The 17,909-nt window shown below is 43.1% G+C and overlaps 2 protein-coding genes across 2 annotated transcripts; one reads left to right on the top strand and one right to left on the bottom strand.

The window, feature by feature from the left end:
* Positions 1-2,839: 2,839 nt before the first annotated feature.
* nup43 (nucleoporin 43) lies at positions 2,840-11,079 on the bottom strand. Its single transcript, XM_063222840.1, has 8 exons — positions 10,855-11,079; positions 10,194-10,316; positions 9,546-9,623; positions 8,969-9,131; positions 7,755-7,890; positions 5,751-5,902; positions 4,643-4,759; positions 2,840-3,443 (listed from the first exon to the last, which is right to left on the bottom strand). Exons 1-8 carry the CDS (start codon positions 10,972-10,974, stop codon positions 3,214-3,216), a joined length of 1,119 nt encoding a protein of 372 aa, XP_063078910.1. The 5' UTR covers positions 10,975-11,079; the 3' UTR covers positions 2,840-3,213.
* Positions 11,080-11,580: 501 nt separating this feature from the next.
* On the top strand, positions 11,581-14,993 carry LOC134468347 (piggyBac transposable element-derived protein 4-like). Its single transcript, XM_063222282.1, has 4 exons — positions 11,581-11,659; positions 12,714-13,698; positions 13,846-14,036; positions 14,323-14,993. Exons 2-4 carry the CDS (start codon positions 12,731-12,733, stop codon positions 14,817-14,819), a joined length of 1,656 nt encoding a protein of 551 aa, XP_063078352.1. The 5' UTR covers positions 11,581-11,659; positions 12,714-12,730; the 3' UTR covers positions 14,820-14,993.
* Positions 14,994-17,909: the final 2,916 nt, after the last annotated feature.

The raw sequence follows: 17,909 nt of genomic DNA, 5'->3' as shown, positions 1-17,909 counted from the left end.
ATTTTTTACTGAGAATACGAGGATATGGGCAAGAAATTTCAATGCACTGAGATCGGAGAATGGAGGCTAGTTTGCTTGGCTGTATACAAACTGCAATCTCTTCATGCAACTCCTGAGCATACCTTACAACTTCACTTACCACCAGGTAATTCAACACCTGCACAAATATGCATAACATAACATAGGGTATGTCTTCCGTATGTGCACTGTGTGGAACACTTCAGCTTAGAGACCATGGGTACAGCAATGTTGCCTGGCTATTACTACACTCACAGTATGGTGACACTGGTTATCTAGCTAGCACTAGGTTAGGTGCGGTCAGCTCAGCTAGTGCAGCTAACGTTACCAGTCACTGGCTAAGTTACCCTGGCAGGTGACATTTGAGACAGTCAGAGAAACCCAGGTTAACTATGACTTGAACTACATGGAAGGCACAGCCTGTGTGTATATGAAACTTAAACCAATGATATAAAGTTGACTTCTCCCATGCACTTCTTGAGATTAACAGTGAGCATTTAAACCTCAGTGTATCGCTGACGACCAGCTATTTAGCTGAAGTTAACGTGCTAACGGTTAGTAGCCAGCAGACCTCAACAACCTGATAACACTTATAGAAACTTTAAAAGCACTCCAAAGGTGTGTCAGAGAACAATAGTCGTCTGTACACTTTGTTTTCGCACCGAAAAAGCTTCTCAACCACCATTGTTTACAGTTCAATACAGAATTGCTATTGGTCAGCTAACTTCAAGCTAACGAAGTTAGGGGAAGGCTTGAACGGAGGCCTAAAGTATCTGATAGGTAGCCTACCATTAGCTTGGCAGCTAATTGTTGTTACTGAATGTAATGTCACTTACCTGTTGGTGGTCAAGGTTTTCTACCAACGTGCACACCCCAGTCGGTTTCATGTATAATCAACTGTTGTTAACTTTTATGGAAATGTATACTTCAGCACAAACTTCAAGGCAACTTCAAACAAAATATAACCGAAACGTCTTTGTATTGTCACTGTCGCCAAGGTTTTCCTCTCCTTCGGTTTACTAGCCCGGATGTTTGAGTAGTTTCATCTTCCCGCCAGTAGGAGGCATAAAGAGAACCCTTTGGAATGGCTACGCTTCTGTAGTTCTAGCAGACAGGGATTGGTTCTAGTTCTAGTCTATCGTTGACAAGGGACAACATTGTAAAGCTTTTTGTAACTGCCTGCAAGGTATATGTAACACACATTAAAAATCTAATCCCATTTATATTTAGTGGAACGTACTTCAAGGTCAAAGTTGGAGATTCCCCATTAATTGTTCCTTGAGACAATATAGGCTAGGTAGGAGTAGGTGAATAAATAGGGTAAAATTAAAGGTTTTTGTATGGCAAGTTGTCAGAAATAAGATGGTGCAATATGCAAATGAGGTCATACCTACCTAAATGTGTGGAAAGAAAATAAGTTAAACAGTATTGCCATTAGTTAAAGGATAACTAATACAACAAGCATATTGAAATTGGCAGAAGTTATACTTTAAGAACTGCATCATAATAATATATTGCATCGCTGAACAATACTACTATTATCGTGATTTCATATATCTCAATGAGGGACTGACACACAGACATAAGACTATGGTTATGAAAGGGGGTGCACAGAAAAAAATTGTGTGACAAGACACAAGACCCATGTCAGGGGGGCCTTGGCTGGAATCTAGTGGTGTATAGGAGGCCTTGTCATGGTAAAGTTTGGGAACCCCTGGATTGAGTAAAATAAAGAGGAGAGGCGGAATCAAAGTCAATCAAACAAAGATAAAACAGCCTTGCACACGGCTCTGAAGCAAAAAGGCTGCATGTGACATCAAGGGTGACAAGTAATTTCTCCAAACTCTTTCTTCTTTTTGCTGCTGCTGCTAGAATTTCAACTAAAACGAACAAGAGCCCACATCACTTCAGTACAGTACATAGGTCATTACACTGGCTACCAGTGAGATTTAGAATTGAATTTAAAACTCTTCTGATAGTCTACTATACAGCAAGTCACTGAAAGGCATAGTAAATATGTATATTGTAGGTATGCTGCTAGAGCAATATAATTTTAATAGATGTATTAGGTCTTCAGAGTCTCATCTACTAGTTGTGCCTCGGGTCAAATTATGTTCAATATAAAACTGACCCAATTAAGCATCAAGGGCCGAGGGCAGAGGAAAGGACACGAGTTTGGAGAAAGGCCTTGACCCATAGTATCATGGCAGAGGAAAGAGTGAGTCTCTAGCGGCATCTAGTGTTCTATACTGGCCCTACAGCTGGCACCTACAACTCACAAAAATTAGAATATCAATTTTCATTTTCAACAAATGGGTCCGTTGTCCCGGGTTGGGTCCCCATTACATTGTATACAGTAAACGAGGGGCCAGTTCGGATTTTGTCCAGGGCCCGGCCAACGCTGACAGCGGCCCCGCTCAGCTGTAAAAGATGTCTAAATAAGTTAACTGTACAGAAAACAATGCCTTCTCATTTGTGTCAGTGATGGCCTTGTGCAGCAGGTGTGGTGTTGTGCAGTATTTGGCTGCTGCATATGGAGTATGTGCTCATTATTCTGTTTGAAATGTTGTGATGGTTGACCAACTGTTCTCTTTGATATTAGGACTACATTTGTGTAGGGCCATTGCCAGTTTCTGGCTACATGCTCCTACATCACATTATTTCCTAATCGGCCTACAAACCATAGCGTAAATAAGACATTTTGTGACAGCAGGGGGGTTTGGGTCATAACCCATCTAACTATATTGTACGATGAAAATATATAATGTATTTAAAATATTAGATAAAGAAAAATGTGTACATACACATTAGATATGATTACTTTGAGTATATTGCAATTCAATTGTTTATTTTAAATGTATTTTACAAAACATCCATACACAGCCTAGTACATACATAGCACACACAAAATCACACGGGGTATTTCAAATCAGGTTTGTTTGTCTCACACTATCTGCACCTTTTAAACTAGGCCCACAATTTTACCCTCACTGTAGTCCACACAGTGACATTCTGGCTGTAGAAAATGAGAAATAACACAGAAATAATGTAACATGGGAAGAAATGTACTTGAATTTCAAAGAAAATGAGAGAGAGAGAGAGAGAGAGAGAGAGAGAGAGAGAGAGAGAGCGAGAGAGCGAGAGAGAGAGAGAGAGAGAGAGAGAGAGAGAGACACCCATCCACTGAGTCGATCTTTAAACTGGAACCTGTCTATTGACGTACACTGCCTCTCCGTCAGTCCCACATACAAGGCACTGGCCAAGCACATCGAGACTATTGACTGAGAGGGTCTGACTGGGCAGCATATGGGTGGTCTCAAGCTGCCCTTTGCCTGAGTCTCCTGAAAGCCATGCACTGATAATAGACTGGTTTCCTCCGGCAGGAGCGATCGCACTGCGTGACACCACGCTTGTGTTACGGCCACCTAGGAAGAGAAAGCACAACAATATTATATTACCATTATCAACTATAGAAAACATAATTAACTGTGCATGTCAGAGGAAGGAGTCCAACAGACATTGGCAAAAATATTCTGCACAGCTTCGTGAGCTCCACTACTAGGTCTAGGAGAGCACACGTTGGCTTCGCCTTCAGAAGGCATTGCTTATCTATCATTTGTCCATCCTTGCCATCTAGAAATTCCTTCAAAAACGTTTTATAGTCTATAATCTGTCCTGTGACTCCTAAATGCGAGCCGCCATTGATATTGAAACAATAAATGATCCGACAATTTTCTAGCTTGAGGCATACGCAGGATTCCAGACCTACGAATGTAGTGTAGTTCTGCTTAGCTCCACCAGGGGGCTCCGGAGCCTTCAATCGGATAATGAGGCTCAGCGGTCAGTTATGATTTTTTTAAAAAAAATTGCCATCCCAAGTGTTAATGAAATAGAAACCGAAAAAGGCATCGTTCAGGAACCAGCACCGCAATTAAGGTACTCAAACCGAAAAATTCTGACCAGTGCCCAGCCCTAGATGCTAATGGTACCATTTACTTCCAGCCATGCTAATAATGTCAATCAAGGTACTGAACACACCGAGCCCATTCATGTGTAATACTTGGAAATACTGCAAATATCTGAAAATTGAATAAGGATGGACTCTTCCTTTCATATTAGGGGAGCAAACAATTCCCCCATGAAAAGAGCAGGCAACATGACAAAGAGTATCCTATGCCCATGTTATACTGTACATGACAAGGTGGAGCTGGAGAGGTGGTGGGCCGCAAAGACGCGAGCAGCCAGAGGTGGGAACAGATGAATTTTGAGAAGGTGCCAAATTTGAATCTGACCTATCAGGAGTAAGTAGAGTTGATTAGCTAATGTGGAGCATCTGAGGAAAATCAGCGGCAAGCACTCGCCTACAATGGCCTGGCCAGAACTAACCAGTGATGAGCAAAACGGATTCATTGGTTACAATCTAGAGCAACATAGATCTTGATTTATCTGTCCAATTCAACCAGGTGATCATTCAACTAGAGCTAGCCAATGACCGGTCTGAATTGGTCACGTCAAGTCATTTGGAATATGTTGCACAGGATTGTATAACTAATGAATACATTTTGCCCATCACTGGAGATAACGCTAGATTTGTTTTGTTTGCCTATAGTAATATACAACACACCTTGCAGGAACGATGGTGTGTCTGCGTTGCTGGAGGTTTCCCAGTGCAGTAGAGAGCCGTCCTCAGAACACGTGAACAGGTGATCAGGGTTAGACGGATGGAAGTGGACCTCCCACACTGTGAGGAGAACAATTAAGATTAGAACACAGGATTAGATGCATTAGAACACAGGCACGAGATATTGTGCCTTGCCGAGAGAAAACAGGCTGCACTTTTTTTGGGTCCAAGCACCTAGTTATTTTTCGAAACATCTAGAGCGCAACAACACTCTTGCCTCCTGCTTTTAGACAAACCAATACTGTTTTGGAAAACTTTCAGAGTAGCTTCTTCAGGACCTAAACTTGCAAATTCTGCAAAAAAAAGAGAAAATCACAGAAAACTGGAGGGAGGGGGGGTCTTATTTGTGATTTTCTCAGTATCGCCTGTGCCTACTTGTGGCCTTTTGTCTTGTGGTGTTTACACACATTAAAAACTAAGCTGCAGTGTGCTCAAAATGTAAACATTTATTTTGTGCAAATGTAACGGAGGCTAACTAGCACAGAGTTGGTGTGGAACGTTGGTAAACCTCCCTCCGATAGCCTCATACAGTCTCGTGCCGTTGGGCCGAGAGACTAGTCTCTTGGCCCAGCGGTATCGTACTGTGTCTCCCATTGCCGAACCGTTGTAGTTGACGAGGTCGCACGTTCGATCCCCGAGGGGGGTGAACAGGTGCAAGATGACCTCCGTCACAGTGGTGCCGCTGACCCGGGATGGGAGTGAGGTTTAAGGGGGAGAGTGTAACGGAGGCTAACTAGCACAGAGTTGGCGTGGAACGTTGGTAAACCTCCCTCCGATAGCCTCATACAGTCTCGTGCCGTTGGGCCGAGAGACTAGTCTCTTGGCCCAGCGGTACCGTACTGCGTCTCCCATTGCCGAACCGTTGTAGTTGACGAGGTCGCTCGTTCAATCCCCGAGGAGGGTGAACAGGTGCAAGATGAGCTCCGTCACACAAACACCCGATAAACGTTTCTGTGTTACCAGACTCTGAAGGTGTTTTCACAAAATAAATGTTTAAAAACTAAGTTGTAGTGTGCTCCAGCTGCTATTTTCAAGACACATTAATTCTCACTTTCAGCGGAGTGGGCCTCCATGATTGAGAAGGGCATGTTGGCCTGCCTGACGTCCCAGATGCACAGCATGCCGTCCTGGCCTCCCGTGGCCACGATGTGCTGCTGGTTGGGGTGTCTGTCCACGCAGTGGAGAGGGACCCGATCACCAGTGCTTAAAAAACAACCCAAACATTATGCAGTGAGCGCAATTACAGAGATTTACACAGATTTTAAACAGAATATCGGCAGTATTCGGTCATGTCAACTCTTTATTCAGTCCGAACATGGCCGCATTAAGATTCTTCATCAAAGTGGTTTTATCTTAGAGAAGTGCCTTGGCATTCTGCTTTTTTAAATATCTTTTACATCTCATCCAAAGACCACCTTCAAAACAACCACCTGTTTTACTACTTAAACGCAGCCCTCCAGCCCTCTTTCTCCACTCACAATATTCTGTTGGAAACCATAAAACCCTGTGCATGCAACTGCAGTCAGTGAGGACATTCAACAGCAAGAACACAGACAACTGATTACCTTGAAGGGACACTCTACCCATTTGCATTAGGATTTCCATTGCTAGACACCCAGTCATACTTTTGAATGGTCATGCAACACTCTCTCAATTCCCCCTGAGACAGGAGAAATGTGTATTCACCTCTTAACACTTCCTCCTACAATGATATAAAAATTGTCATTTTGCATCATTGTAGGAGGAAGTGTAAGAGAGGTGGATTTCTGTTGAGACTACAAGCCTTTTTCCCACCCTTTCAACCCCGCCCATAGGGGGTTGGACCTAATGCGCTAACAGACCTATCACAGATCAGTGTGCCAGTGCTTTTGAAATCACTGGCATTAGGCTCATACGACTTAGATTTTTGTCGATCGATGGAGAAAAAACACGATGTGGGTGTTATTAAAACAGCGCATTTAAAGTCGGCCACAAATATGAACGAGATGATGAGCTCGCAACAGTTTGCTCTACTAACACGCCACGTGTGAGGAGTGGGGGGACAGGCATTGAGGAGGAGCTGAAGTGGGGACCTGCGCAAACTTGTGTAGTGGGGTGAGACAAGACTCATATACACCCGTGAGTGAGTTGTTGACCAACCAGTTCATGGGCGCGTGACCTCGGAGGCGGTCTGCGGACGAGCGTTGAAGGGGATAAGCAACTGCAGAGGTTGCAAGATCTGACTGCAGTCGCATTCATCCCGCGATAGTTTGACACCATGTGACATGTCACCTCGTCGACGCAACATCACCGAAATGTTGAAGTTTGACAGGAAATCTAACCGTCATGCAGCATTTTCATCCAGAGTGCATTGCTGTCTAAATGCGCATGCATGCGTTAATGACTAATCGAATACACTTATTGAGGCTACAGAAAGTCACTGGCAGAGCTGCCTGGGTGTGAGCTATGGAACTTGGGCATTGCAATGCATTGTGGGGATTGTCGTCACAAATCCACAAGCACTAAAAAGTCATTTTATGCCTTTTCTCGGCCAAGAAGGCACCAAATTAGACATTTATGCTACAATTCTACTACATATATGACCCGCATTCAATACATATTCATGTTTCCACCGATGGAATACCCCTTTAAAACATCCCTGTCCAAGACAGACAAAATAGGATAATTTTATGTCAATTCACATACCCTCCCCACCCTGGTGACCCTCTTTGATTTGCCTAGTGTCTCATGTACAGGGTGAGGTACAGGGTCGTGACATTTTCGGGGCTACAGATCTTGGAAAGTGTGCATACTATTGTAGTTACAACTGATATCCCATTTCTCGTAATTTGGGAACTGTGCGATGTATTCAAAAGTTTAAGGGCACTCAGATCTTAAATGACGAAACATACTTAAAAGGCCTAGATTGTTACAAACTGCTAAAAACATGAAAACAATTCTCATAAGCAACCTCTACCACACCAATACTGTCGACTGCAATCAATACATGTGATTAGATGCACGAAAAGTACCAAGTGATAGCAGGGCAACAAAACAGATTAAAATCTCCACTTACAGGGAGAGAATCTGAGCAGGTTCGTTGTTTTGTTGCCTCAGGTCCCAGAGTTTAAGCTGGCCAATTGAATTGACTGTAAGAACTTCTGTCGTCCTCAGGAATGCTACGGCATGGATTGTGCTACTGTCAGCATTTTCTGAAATGACAATCGATAGAGAAAATATAAACGAGTAAATACAAGTTGCCAGATGAAGTTCATGGGAGCACCATAGAAACAGAGGGTTTATCATATGAAATAAGCCAACTCATTATTTGACAGAGACCTAAATACCATAATTTCTGGGCAATAAGACACACTGACTGCACCCACTAAACTCACGAATAAAGTATACATATACACTCGCCTCCAAAAGAGTTGTCGCCTATCCATCTGTTTGGAATAACAGCTAATATCCTGACTTTCAATTAATCACTTGGCTACAACCCTCCCAGTACATACATTTTCATTCGAGAGGGTTGTAGCTTTCATATGAGTGACTTCTGAAGCCAAGTGATTAATTGAAAATCAGGTTATTAGCTGTTATTCCAAACAGATGGGTAGGCTACAACTCTTTTGGAGGCGAGTGTATACACGTAGGGCGCTGTGGATACACTGATACCACGTTTTTGAAAACTGAGTACGGGTACATTAATATCTGTACAGTACTTGACGATCCCGAGTACCGATACTTTTACCCCCAACATACAATTAAAATAAATGGATATGTAGATTTTATTTTTGAGGCTTGCCTCAGATACGTAGGCTACATACCTTTAAATATTCAAAGCATTAAAGAAAACTAGCGGCTTATAGCCCACAGCGAAAACTCTCCTCCCTGTAAGTCGCTTTGGTCAAAAGCATCTACTAAATGTAATGTAATGTAATCCTCCAGAAATTATGGTAATAATCATAATCATACGCACCATCACCACCACAGCCACCACCATCAGTTTCATCATCATCAACCTCTACTTGAATATCCATCTGTAATTATACTGCACACTTAGCTGATGCTTTCATCCAAAGCAACTTACAGGGTATAAATCACAACCCTTGGAGCAATTTCGGGTTCGTAGATGGAGGTGTAGGGGGAGGTCCGGTGGGATTCGAACCTACAACCCCCAGATTGAAAGCCCAACTCCCTATTCATTAGGTCATGGCTGCCCCCAATAACAACTGTAACAAAAAATAAGTCCTCTAAAAATTTACAGATAGTAATAATTTGAAGACAGACCGATGACGCGCAGAACCCCTGTCTGGTCTGCTCGGAAGTGCACGATCCTGCCGTCCTCTCCGACCGACACCACTTCAGGGCTGTTGCACACCACCCCTGTGCACGGGGCGTTGTCACAGGGATAGTGGTGGGCACGGTCCCATTGGTGAGCCACGGAAAGGGTCTGTATTTGGGGAAACAAACAAGAGTCTTCTCAAAAGTGAAGTTGGAGAACTATAACCAAACATAACATTACACTTAGCTGATGCTTTTATCCAAAGTGACCTACAGTTATTATTTTTTCAGGGTATTGGTTACAGTTCCTGGAGCAATGCGGGGTTAGGTGCCTTGCTCAAGGGTACTTCAGCATGGATGAAGAGGTCAGCTGGGATTCGAACCGACAACCCCCAGATCGAAAGACCAATTCATTAACCACTAGACCACGGCTGTCAACAAGACCCAGTTCTACTGGTCAACAAGTGCCGTGGCAACTGTGCCAAGCCGTGGTTTACAACTCTTTTTTCGAATTGTTATTTAGTCATTTGTGCATTCTGCATATCGGACAACAGCAGAAGTCTGAAACAACTAGATACCTCACCTGACTGTTGGGATGATGGCGGAAGATGGTCACTGCTCCTGAGGATGATGCCGTCACTAATTTATCTGAATCCAAAAACTGCAATCAGAATTGCAATGGTGAGTAAAAGTAAACATTAGGCAATGGCAAGTGTCTTCTTAAAATAGATACTACTACTACTATATTGTATGGAATACTGTATATTTGTATCATCCCAAAAGTTACAGCTGTATTGCAAGGTGCCTGATGAGGTTACATTTTGGATTACATTTGGAGTGACGTTTCAAACATGCTGTAAACAAACCCATGCTCTCATTAGCCGGACAGGATTTTGGAAACAGTCGACCACAAAAAAAGCAGAGTCTCCAGATACTAACAAAGGTGTCAGACTCAGCAGTGGACTGAATATGAACTTTTCAATCCACTGGTGGCTCAATCAGAGAGCTTGGATTGAGTTTACTCACTTTCAAATCCCACCCTCAAAAACATACATACTCAGAAAGTCACAAACAGGATGAAGGGAACTTGGGGGTGAACAGGAGCAATAGTTTTTTTTTTTTTTTCAATGACTTTTTCTGTAAGGCCGGGTCCAAAGGACCCCAACACCTACAGTATGTTACAAAAACATGAAAACCTTACAAGGGTTTAATCAAGTTACTGTAGGCCTACCTGAAGATCAAGAACATCACCGCTGTGTTTGATATCGCAGAGCAGCTGAGGATCACCCTCAAAATCATCCTCCATATTAGCAGTCCCATGGTCTCCGATGGTCCACAGGGACACTTTGTTATCCTGGAAGGAAAATCAATGGTGATTGATAGAACATTCACAAACATGAGTCAAACTTCATACATGACATTAGGCTAGTGTGTGTATACATTTATAAAGCAGCAATGCTGGTCTCTATCATTTTGATCACTTGGTGGCGATCGAGATGGAGTTTGGGATGGTGAAATGAAATTTGGTGAAAAGAGTCAAGTGATGAGACTGACTAATCATTGTACCACATTTCACCTGCCAACGTGGCTCCATGGGCTGTCATATCCCACATGGGAATACAAATAAACATAGAAACACTGTAGATGCCTTCGCCACGTAGAGTGTAAAACTTTTGCTTGCATCCAAAGAGGAGGATACTTATTGGGACCTACCACCCAACTGAGAACAAATTGCACATTTGTATGGCCAACTAAGAAATTCCGTATTGCTGTCTGACAACTAGGAAAGGGTTGATTTCCCAGCCCTTTCTTGTCTTCTGTGCTGGTCAACACTAAAACTACAACATAGCTTAAATCAATGAGTAGCCTTGTTCTAGCCCATGACAGCTCACCTCGTTATCCCAAGAGCCAGTGGCGAAAATTTCTGGTTGTTGCAACGAAGCCGATGAGACGGGCCTCCAACGAGTCTTACTTATCTTCTGTGAGACGTACTTTGCATTGATACTATCCATGTTGAGAAAGTGTACAGTTTATATGGGGAGTTGTAGATTAAATCAGTTCATAAAACGGGCATGCTTCAATTCAAGTCCCAGGTTTGTGAAGCTAGAAACACAACCAACCAAAACTTTGAATATGACCGCCCACCAGCCGCTTTTTTCATTCAAAATAAAAGCCTGGTATCGCTTCTTCTGTCTTATTTCAGGAATATTACACTGAAATATATCATTTTAAAAGGGAGATACATGAATACTAACAAGACGAACTCATCCTATCCATTGTGTTGAGTTTTTATTTTGCAAGTCATTCCCAAGTAATTTTATTTTATTCCTCGATGGCTACATTGGCAACACTTCCTTCCTTCGTCACATCCCAAACACCGTTTGGGCCCGCTAAATTCAGAGCGGTTAATACAGGTCTGTGCGTACATACATACCAGAGAATCTCTAACCGGTAGACAGGTTAATCCTGGTTAATCTATGTCTATGCGTACATATAGCCTACGGCTAAAATATATACGGCTCTGGCTAAATTACATCTCTGCCGCCACCCAGAGGTTTCACATTTATCTCTCTTCTCTCTAGTTCTACCTGACTGTTTTCAGACGGCTTGTGTAGCCCTTGCCTATTCTAGACTTTCCTTACTAATAACTTTGATTTAGATAAATTAAATGATCGAGGAGGAGCGATAATCTGAAAGGTAAACGCCTACCAAGTCAAATGTCCGGATTATTTTAGGAGTGATGCGCTCACTTGTAGTTTGTTATGCTTGCGGGGGGCAAGCAGAGGCCGAAGGCAAGCATATGTCCCATTGACAGTAAATAGAATGGACGCCAAATCAACGCTATTTGCCATTCAACGCTTTGAAGCCAGATTTGGGAACATTCCAACTTACATTCCACCTTAGCAACGCCAAACGCAGGTGCTGATTGGACAACAACAAGACTTCTAACGGTCAATCAAACCATGTTCTGATGCTCATTGGTCAATTTAACTTTTAATATCTCTCTAAAACAAAACATCACCACAAAAAAATCACCACCCTGGTAAGTTGGAGAGCAAGGGGACCTACTAGTTGAGCGAAAAATTATCCCCCTGGAGTGGCATTTAAGGGAGATACAGGGTTTTATGTCTCTCATAGGAATGAATGGGATTTGGCCATTTTTTGGTCTTTTTGGGTCCAACCTTGGCTCCAACTTGGCTTCAACAATGAAATAGAATTTTGGCCTCCATTCTATTTACTCTCAATGATAGGTCTAGTATCCGACAGATTATTCTTATTCTGAACAACATGTGGTCTTAACTTTGGCATGGTGATGGAGGTGTGTGTGTGTGTGTGTGTGTGTGTGTGTGTGTGTGTGTGTGTGTGTGTGTGTGTGTGTGTGTGTGTGTGTGTGTGTGTGTTTTAGGCATAATACAATATGAATGAATGAATATATATATATTTATATAAATTACGTTGTTGTGTGACCCATAGAGTATAGCCTACTGCCATTAATTTCTGAAAAGGACAATCTTATCATCCCCCGAGTCAGACTTCATAGCCTTCTGTGACAGAGCTTTCTGTGTTGCTGCCCCTATGCTCTGGAACAGTCTACCTCCCAACAGGCCACTGGCTAGCCTAGTTCAAGAAGCCCCCCCCCCCCCCCCCCAAAAAAAAGCGACCTTGGTTTCCTTGAAAGGCGCTATATAAAACCAAGTTATTAATCTTATTGTTATTATTACTACAAAGATAAATGTTCTTTTTCTTCAAGTGTCCTGTCTGGTGGGTATGATGGAGGTGGAGGAAGAAGGAGGACGAGGAGGAAGATGTTGGCAAAGAGGGAGAGGTGGTGGAGCTGGAGGTTCTCCTGTCAGCAGCCGCAGAGATCGCAGTCGCTCGCCACTCCAAAGATGGAGAAACGTGGACGAGCCTGATGATGGAGTCCCTCCCCCTCTCAGATTCAACCCCAGACGCACCCCAGGTGTCCAGCCACCCCTCGATATGGGTGACCCATCCCCAGGTGACATTTTTTCCCATTTTTATGACGTGCCGGTGTTGCGACTGTTGTGTGAATGCACAAACAAAAATGCTGAAAAAAACCAGCAAGCTGGCAAGAAGTTCACCTGGACTACAATAAGTCCAGGTGAAATGAAGCAATTCATTGGCCTGTTGATCTACATGTCGGTGTTGGAGCTTCCGAAAATCAGTGACTACTGGCGCCAGGACACCATTTTTCATGTCCCCTTCCCCGCCGCGGTGATGACTCGGGACCGCTTCATGGCCATTTGGTCGAATATCCACATGAGCGACCCAGAGAAGACCGCTGAAGAGGAGAGGAAGAAGGGGACGGAGGAATACGACCACCTCCACAGGGTCCGACCTCTCATGGAGCTCATCAGACGGAGCTGCAAGGCCATCTACCACCCAGGGCAGCATATCTCTGTGAATGAGAGGATGGTGGCGACCAAGCCCAGGATTAATATGAAGCCAAATATGAAGGCCAAGCCCACAAAGTGGGGCTTGAAGTTTTTTGTTTTGGCAGACGCCAACGGTTACACGGTGGATTTCATGCTTTACACGGGGGAAAACAAGATGGTGCCAGGAGGAGAGGGGCTTGCTTTTGATGTCGTGACCCGTCTGGTGGACAAAGGCTATTTGGGGTCTGGGCACATCGTCTACACCGACAACTTTTACACAAGTCCTCTGCTCTTCCGTCACCTGAGCCAGCAGGGATTTGGGGCTTGTGGAACATACAGGTAATGTGCTGCTTCTCAATTATCCTAGTGAAGTTTATAAGAATATATTAGTTGGTTAAAATGCCGAAAATGCATTTTGTTTCAGTGTATGCAAGTCCTATGAAATGACAATGAAGTTATGTTCTTCTTCTTTTTACAATAACACAGGCAAGGAAGAATAGGTGTCCCAACTACTCCAGGAAATGCACTCACCAATCAATCCTCAAGAGGCAGCATCCGGTGGATCAGAGACGGGGATCTTCTATTTGTAAAGTGGATGGACACCAGAGAGGTGTCCCTGTGCTCCACCGTCCACCCAGTCTACAATGGAGAGACAGTGCACCGCTGGCAGAAGACGGGTATTTGTTTTGCTTTTGCTGTGTAATATTGAATACTAGCCTAAGCACAACACACATACCTTTACGATAACTTCGATACAACACTTACCTGAATATTCACCTAACTTCAGTACTTAGCTGAACACTTGCCTAAACACAATACTTGCCTTAACACTTCACAAAACACATTACTCATACAGTAAAGTGCCATAGTTACTGTGCCAGAAGCCTGCCTGCCTATTTATTTACCAACGGAAGTATCTAACCAACAAATTCAGTAACACGCTAACTTACAAACCAATTGTAGGTGATGGGCAAAAGCGGATCACTGTTCCCCGGCCCACCACCGTTGGCGAGTACAGCAGGTACATGGGGGGAGTGGAAACATCTGACCAGGTGATTGGGACAAACTCCATGCACCGCAAGACAAGAGGATGGCCCATGACCATTTTTCAGCACCTGCTCGACATTGCCGTCACAAACTCCTACATTTTGCACGAGACTCAGTCCACCAACATGCAGGCGAGGCCGCTGACAAGGCAGCAGTTCCAGGAGGAGCTAGCGGCGCACCTCCTTGGGGTCACCTTGAAAACGGGCCAGCCCAATCCCCCTCCCCCACCTACCCGCCACCACCTGCCTGTCCCCTGCAGCAGTGGACAGACCAAAGGCCAGAGAGCCAGCATGGGGAGGCGCCGCTGCAAGCTGTGTTCCAGAAACACACCCTGGAAGTGTGACGTGTGTGATGTGGGCCTGTGTCTCGTTCCTGACAGGAACTGTTACTGGCAATACCATCAGAACCTGTAATTTGTTGCTGTTAAGTTGTCTCTGTCTCTGTCTCTCTCTCTGTCTCTGTCTCTCTCTCTCTCTCTCTCTCTCTCTCTCTCTCTCTCTCTCTCTCTCTCTCTGTGGCAAAAAACCCTGCCTAAGCATATTGTTCTACACTTGTTACTTGTATGTTTTTAAATCCATAAACTGATGTACAGGCGCAGTGTCATTGATTTTTTTATCACTAAACCTCTGACAATCAAATTCCAATTTTGTGTCTTATGTACTTTTTTTCCATTTTAAACTGTATTACACCCCCTAACTTGTGAGTTACTGTTGGGTATTTAAAATGGTATGACTTTGGGGAAAAGGGACCTAAATAGGTTTTCCATAGGACATTGTTTGACACTTGTATGGTCAAAACATGCAAAAAGGTCCAGGCGGACATTTTCAGCCTTAGGTGTTACATGGTTAGAAAGCAAACAACCATATGAAAATCATAGTGTTATTCAGTAGTATTTATATCCAAAACGTACCTATACTCTACTATTTCGAACAAGTACCTAGATGATTGTCCTGATAATCCTGATGTTCCACAAAAGTTGGCCAAAGACATGTAGTTGAAATTTGCTCCAGTAGCCTCTACACTCTGCTTTTCATTCAGTTCCATGTTTGGCCAGCAGATGGCAGCATGACGGCACAGATAACAGAGCCTTACATAAAGAGTATGTATGGCTCTGACAGATCTAACATGCACGCCAGCACAAAATCAGTTGAAATATTGCAAGATTTTACATTTTTGGATTTTCAAAAGGTTGTAGTTATTGCTTCAAAATGCAAATATAAGAAATGGGAACAAAAACGCACACATTTTAGGAGGCAATGTATGGAAAAGGTTTTTTTTTTTTTTTATAATTTTTTAAAAAGCTAGAAAAACATGAATAGAAATTTGAGTGTAAAAAACAGACTCTGTACTGAGGGATCAGTCCACCATAATTATTGATCCCTTCTGAAATTTGTTGTGGCTTGCTTAATGGGAGTGTTTTCCAAAATAGAACCTGTTCATTTTTCTAAAGCCCCTTTGCCAAACGAGTGATGATGTTCTCTGGAAGAAATCCCTTCTCAGGTGGTTATTGTGAATTATTGTGATCTGGGGTGCCTTTTCCTTCAAACAGAGCTTAAGGTGGCGCTGGGTTGCCAAATGGGGAGATATTGCAGCATGGCACGCATCCGGCATGCCTGAGGGCCCTTGTCTCTATGGTAATGGCTTAGGAGGGTAATTCACATTAACCACCTGAGAAACGATTTTTCCCAGAAAGAAACATTTCTCTCGGAACATCATGCATGCTCCTCGATCTAAATTCAATGGATAACATTTGGGAGTGGGTGCAGAAGAGATGTTTACAAAGAGTGGACATCAGTTACAGACATGTGGATGCCCTTCAGTACTTTGAGCAACAATCCTCTTGCCTTTTGGAAACACCCACATCATGCATGCCAAAACCATTTTGTGAGCAACAGTAATGAGTTCATTAATTATTATTACTGAATCTGTTTTAAGACTTGAATTTCTATATTAGACTTTTTTTTCTGGTATTTTCTGCGTTCTCATAAACAGCATATGTCAGTTAAATTGTTCTTTAACCCCTTAGCACAGCACCTATGTTATAACCTTACTGTCACCAAAATTGTAATGTCTATGTCAATGTTGTTATGATGTAGTTGAGTATTTTCAGCAAATAGTGAATAGGCCCGCCGGCGACCCCTGCTGCAGTAAGAGGCTAAAGATATTGGCCTGCTTGCTTATGAGGCAAAACAAACAAACTTTTGTGTGTGTGTGTGTGTGTGTGTGTGCGTGTGTGTGTGTGTGTGCGCGCGCGACACGTGTGTGTGTGTGTGTGTGTGTGAGTTCATGGCCTAAATAAACAGCACAGACAAGAGATGGCCAAAAGCACGGTTCCAAATTTGATTGTATAAACCATGGTTCACCGTCCTACTGTTTCCTCTCTATGTATACTGTTTGTGTCATACCTCACAATGAATGGCAATATACTAATTATCAAAGCACTGCCACACTTTTATTAGCTGCTAAATGTCTGAACACTTGCCCTTTCACAGAGGCGTTATCTTGTCTTTGTAATTCGGATAGGGAATTCAAAGGGCATAAATAACGTATAGTAAATGGTTGGTTATGTATACGTGTATTGGTTGTCTTTTAGATTGAGTCATTGGCTTGGATGAAGACTGCTCCTTAAAATAAAATAAAAAAATAGCTACAAAATAGTTTTTATTTTAAAACCCATTCGAGGGTCGGGCATTGGCCTATATGGCTATAAATACTATGAGGCTTTTCTGTTAGGCTGTTGTCTAGCCTACATGACATGTATCTGTCTGTCCCTATCAAATAAACCATAACTAAACTAACCTAAAAGGAAGGTTACCATAGTGCCACCCATCAGACAAGTCATGCCATCACAGAGGAGACCAGCGATCACAACATGCAGTGGCATATACGATGTCCAATAATAACCAACCAACTTTCAAAGACCTCATATGTGTGGTCCAAACTTTTACATCATTTTTCTAGATTTATTTTTCATATACGTAAATATACCATATAGACAAATGAAAATGGTCAGTGCAACTCTCCTGTGTAATGCCATTTAAACAGAGGCCACATACAGTATATTTTGTACAATATTTGTAAAATACTGTATAGCTGAGGCAGTCTCTGTATACAGTCTTTGCAGTATAATATTGGCCTACAAAATATTTAAAAAGGGACAAATAGAGGCAATTGCCTCAATGTGACTACCCTGTGGAAATACATCTGCTGATGCAACTGGACACATCATCAGTGATGTTCCTGGAATCATTGGGTGTTTTTTCAGGTCTTTCAACATCATACACCCTCATCCAGGTGACCCAGCTGGGACCCCAGCTTGTGTCCAGTTGGCTCACTAACTACCACGACTCCTACTTACTGCAGATGGGGTCGCCGGCGACCCTATTCACTTCCTGAAAATGCTTGCTGAAAATGACATTACAGAGAGCCATTGTGCTGCGCTAAGGTGTTAAGCCACAGCCATCTTGAGGCCTTCTCTGCCACTTTGGTGGTGTTGCGGATGG

This window comes from Engraulis encrasicolus, chromosome 18 (assembly GCF_034702125.1).
Source record: "Engraulis encrasicolus isolate BLACKSEA-1 chromosome 18, IST_EnEncr_1.0, whole genome shotgun sequence".
Lineage (NCBI taxonomy): Eukaryota > Metazoa > Chordata > Actinopteri > Clupeiformes > Engraulidae > Engraulis > Engraulis encrasicolus.
Note: the sequence above shows the minus strand (reverse complement) of the source record. Positions and strands in the feature narration are given on the sequence as shown.

Bases quoted from the DNA above. Each gene is read 5' to 3' on its own strand.
- nup43 (XM_063222840.1), bottom strand. From the start codon at position 10,974: ATGGATAGTATCAATGCAAAGTACGTCTCACAGAAGATAAGTAAGACT. The intron at 9,624-10,193 runs GTAGGCCTACAG...TTCTGATTGCAG, and splicing joins GTGATGTTCTTGATCTTCAG to TTTTTGGATTCAGATAAATT. The intron at 9,132-9,545 runs GTGAGGTATCTA...CCCCAAATACAG, and splicing joins GCCATCATCCCAACAGTCAG to ACCCTTTCCGTGGCTCACCA.
- LOC134468347 (XM_063222282.1), top strand. From the start codon at position 12,731: ATGATGGAGGTGGAGGAAGAAGGAGGACGAGGAGGAAGATGTTGGCAA. The intron at 13,699-13,845 runs GTAATGTGCTGC...ACAATAACACAG, and splicing joins GGGGCTTGTGGAACATACAG to GCAAGGAAGAATAGGTGTCC. The intron at 14,037-14,322 runs GTATTTGTTTTG...AACCAATTGTAG, and splicing joins GCACCGCTGGCAGAAGACGG to GTGATGGGCAAAAGCGGATC.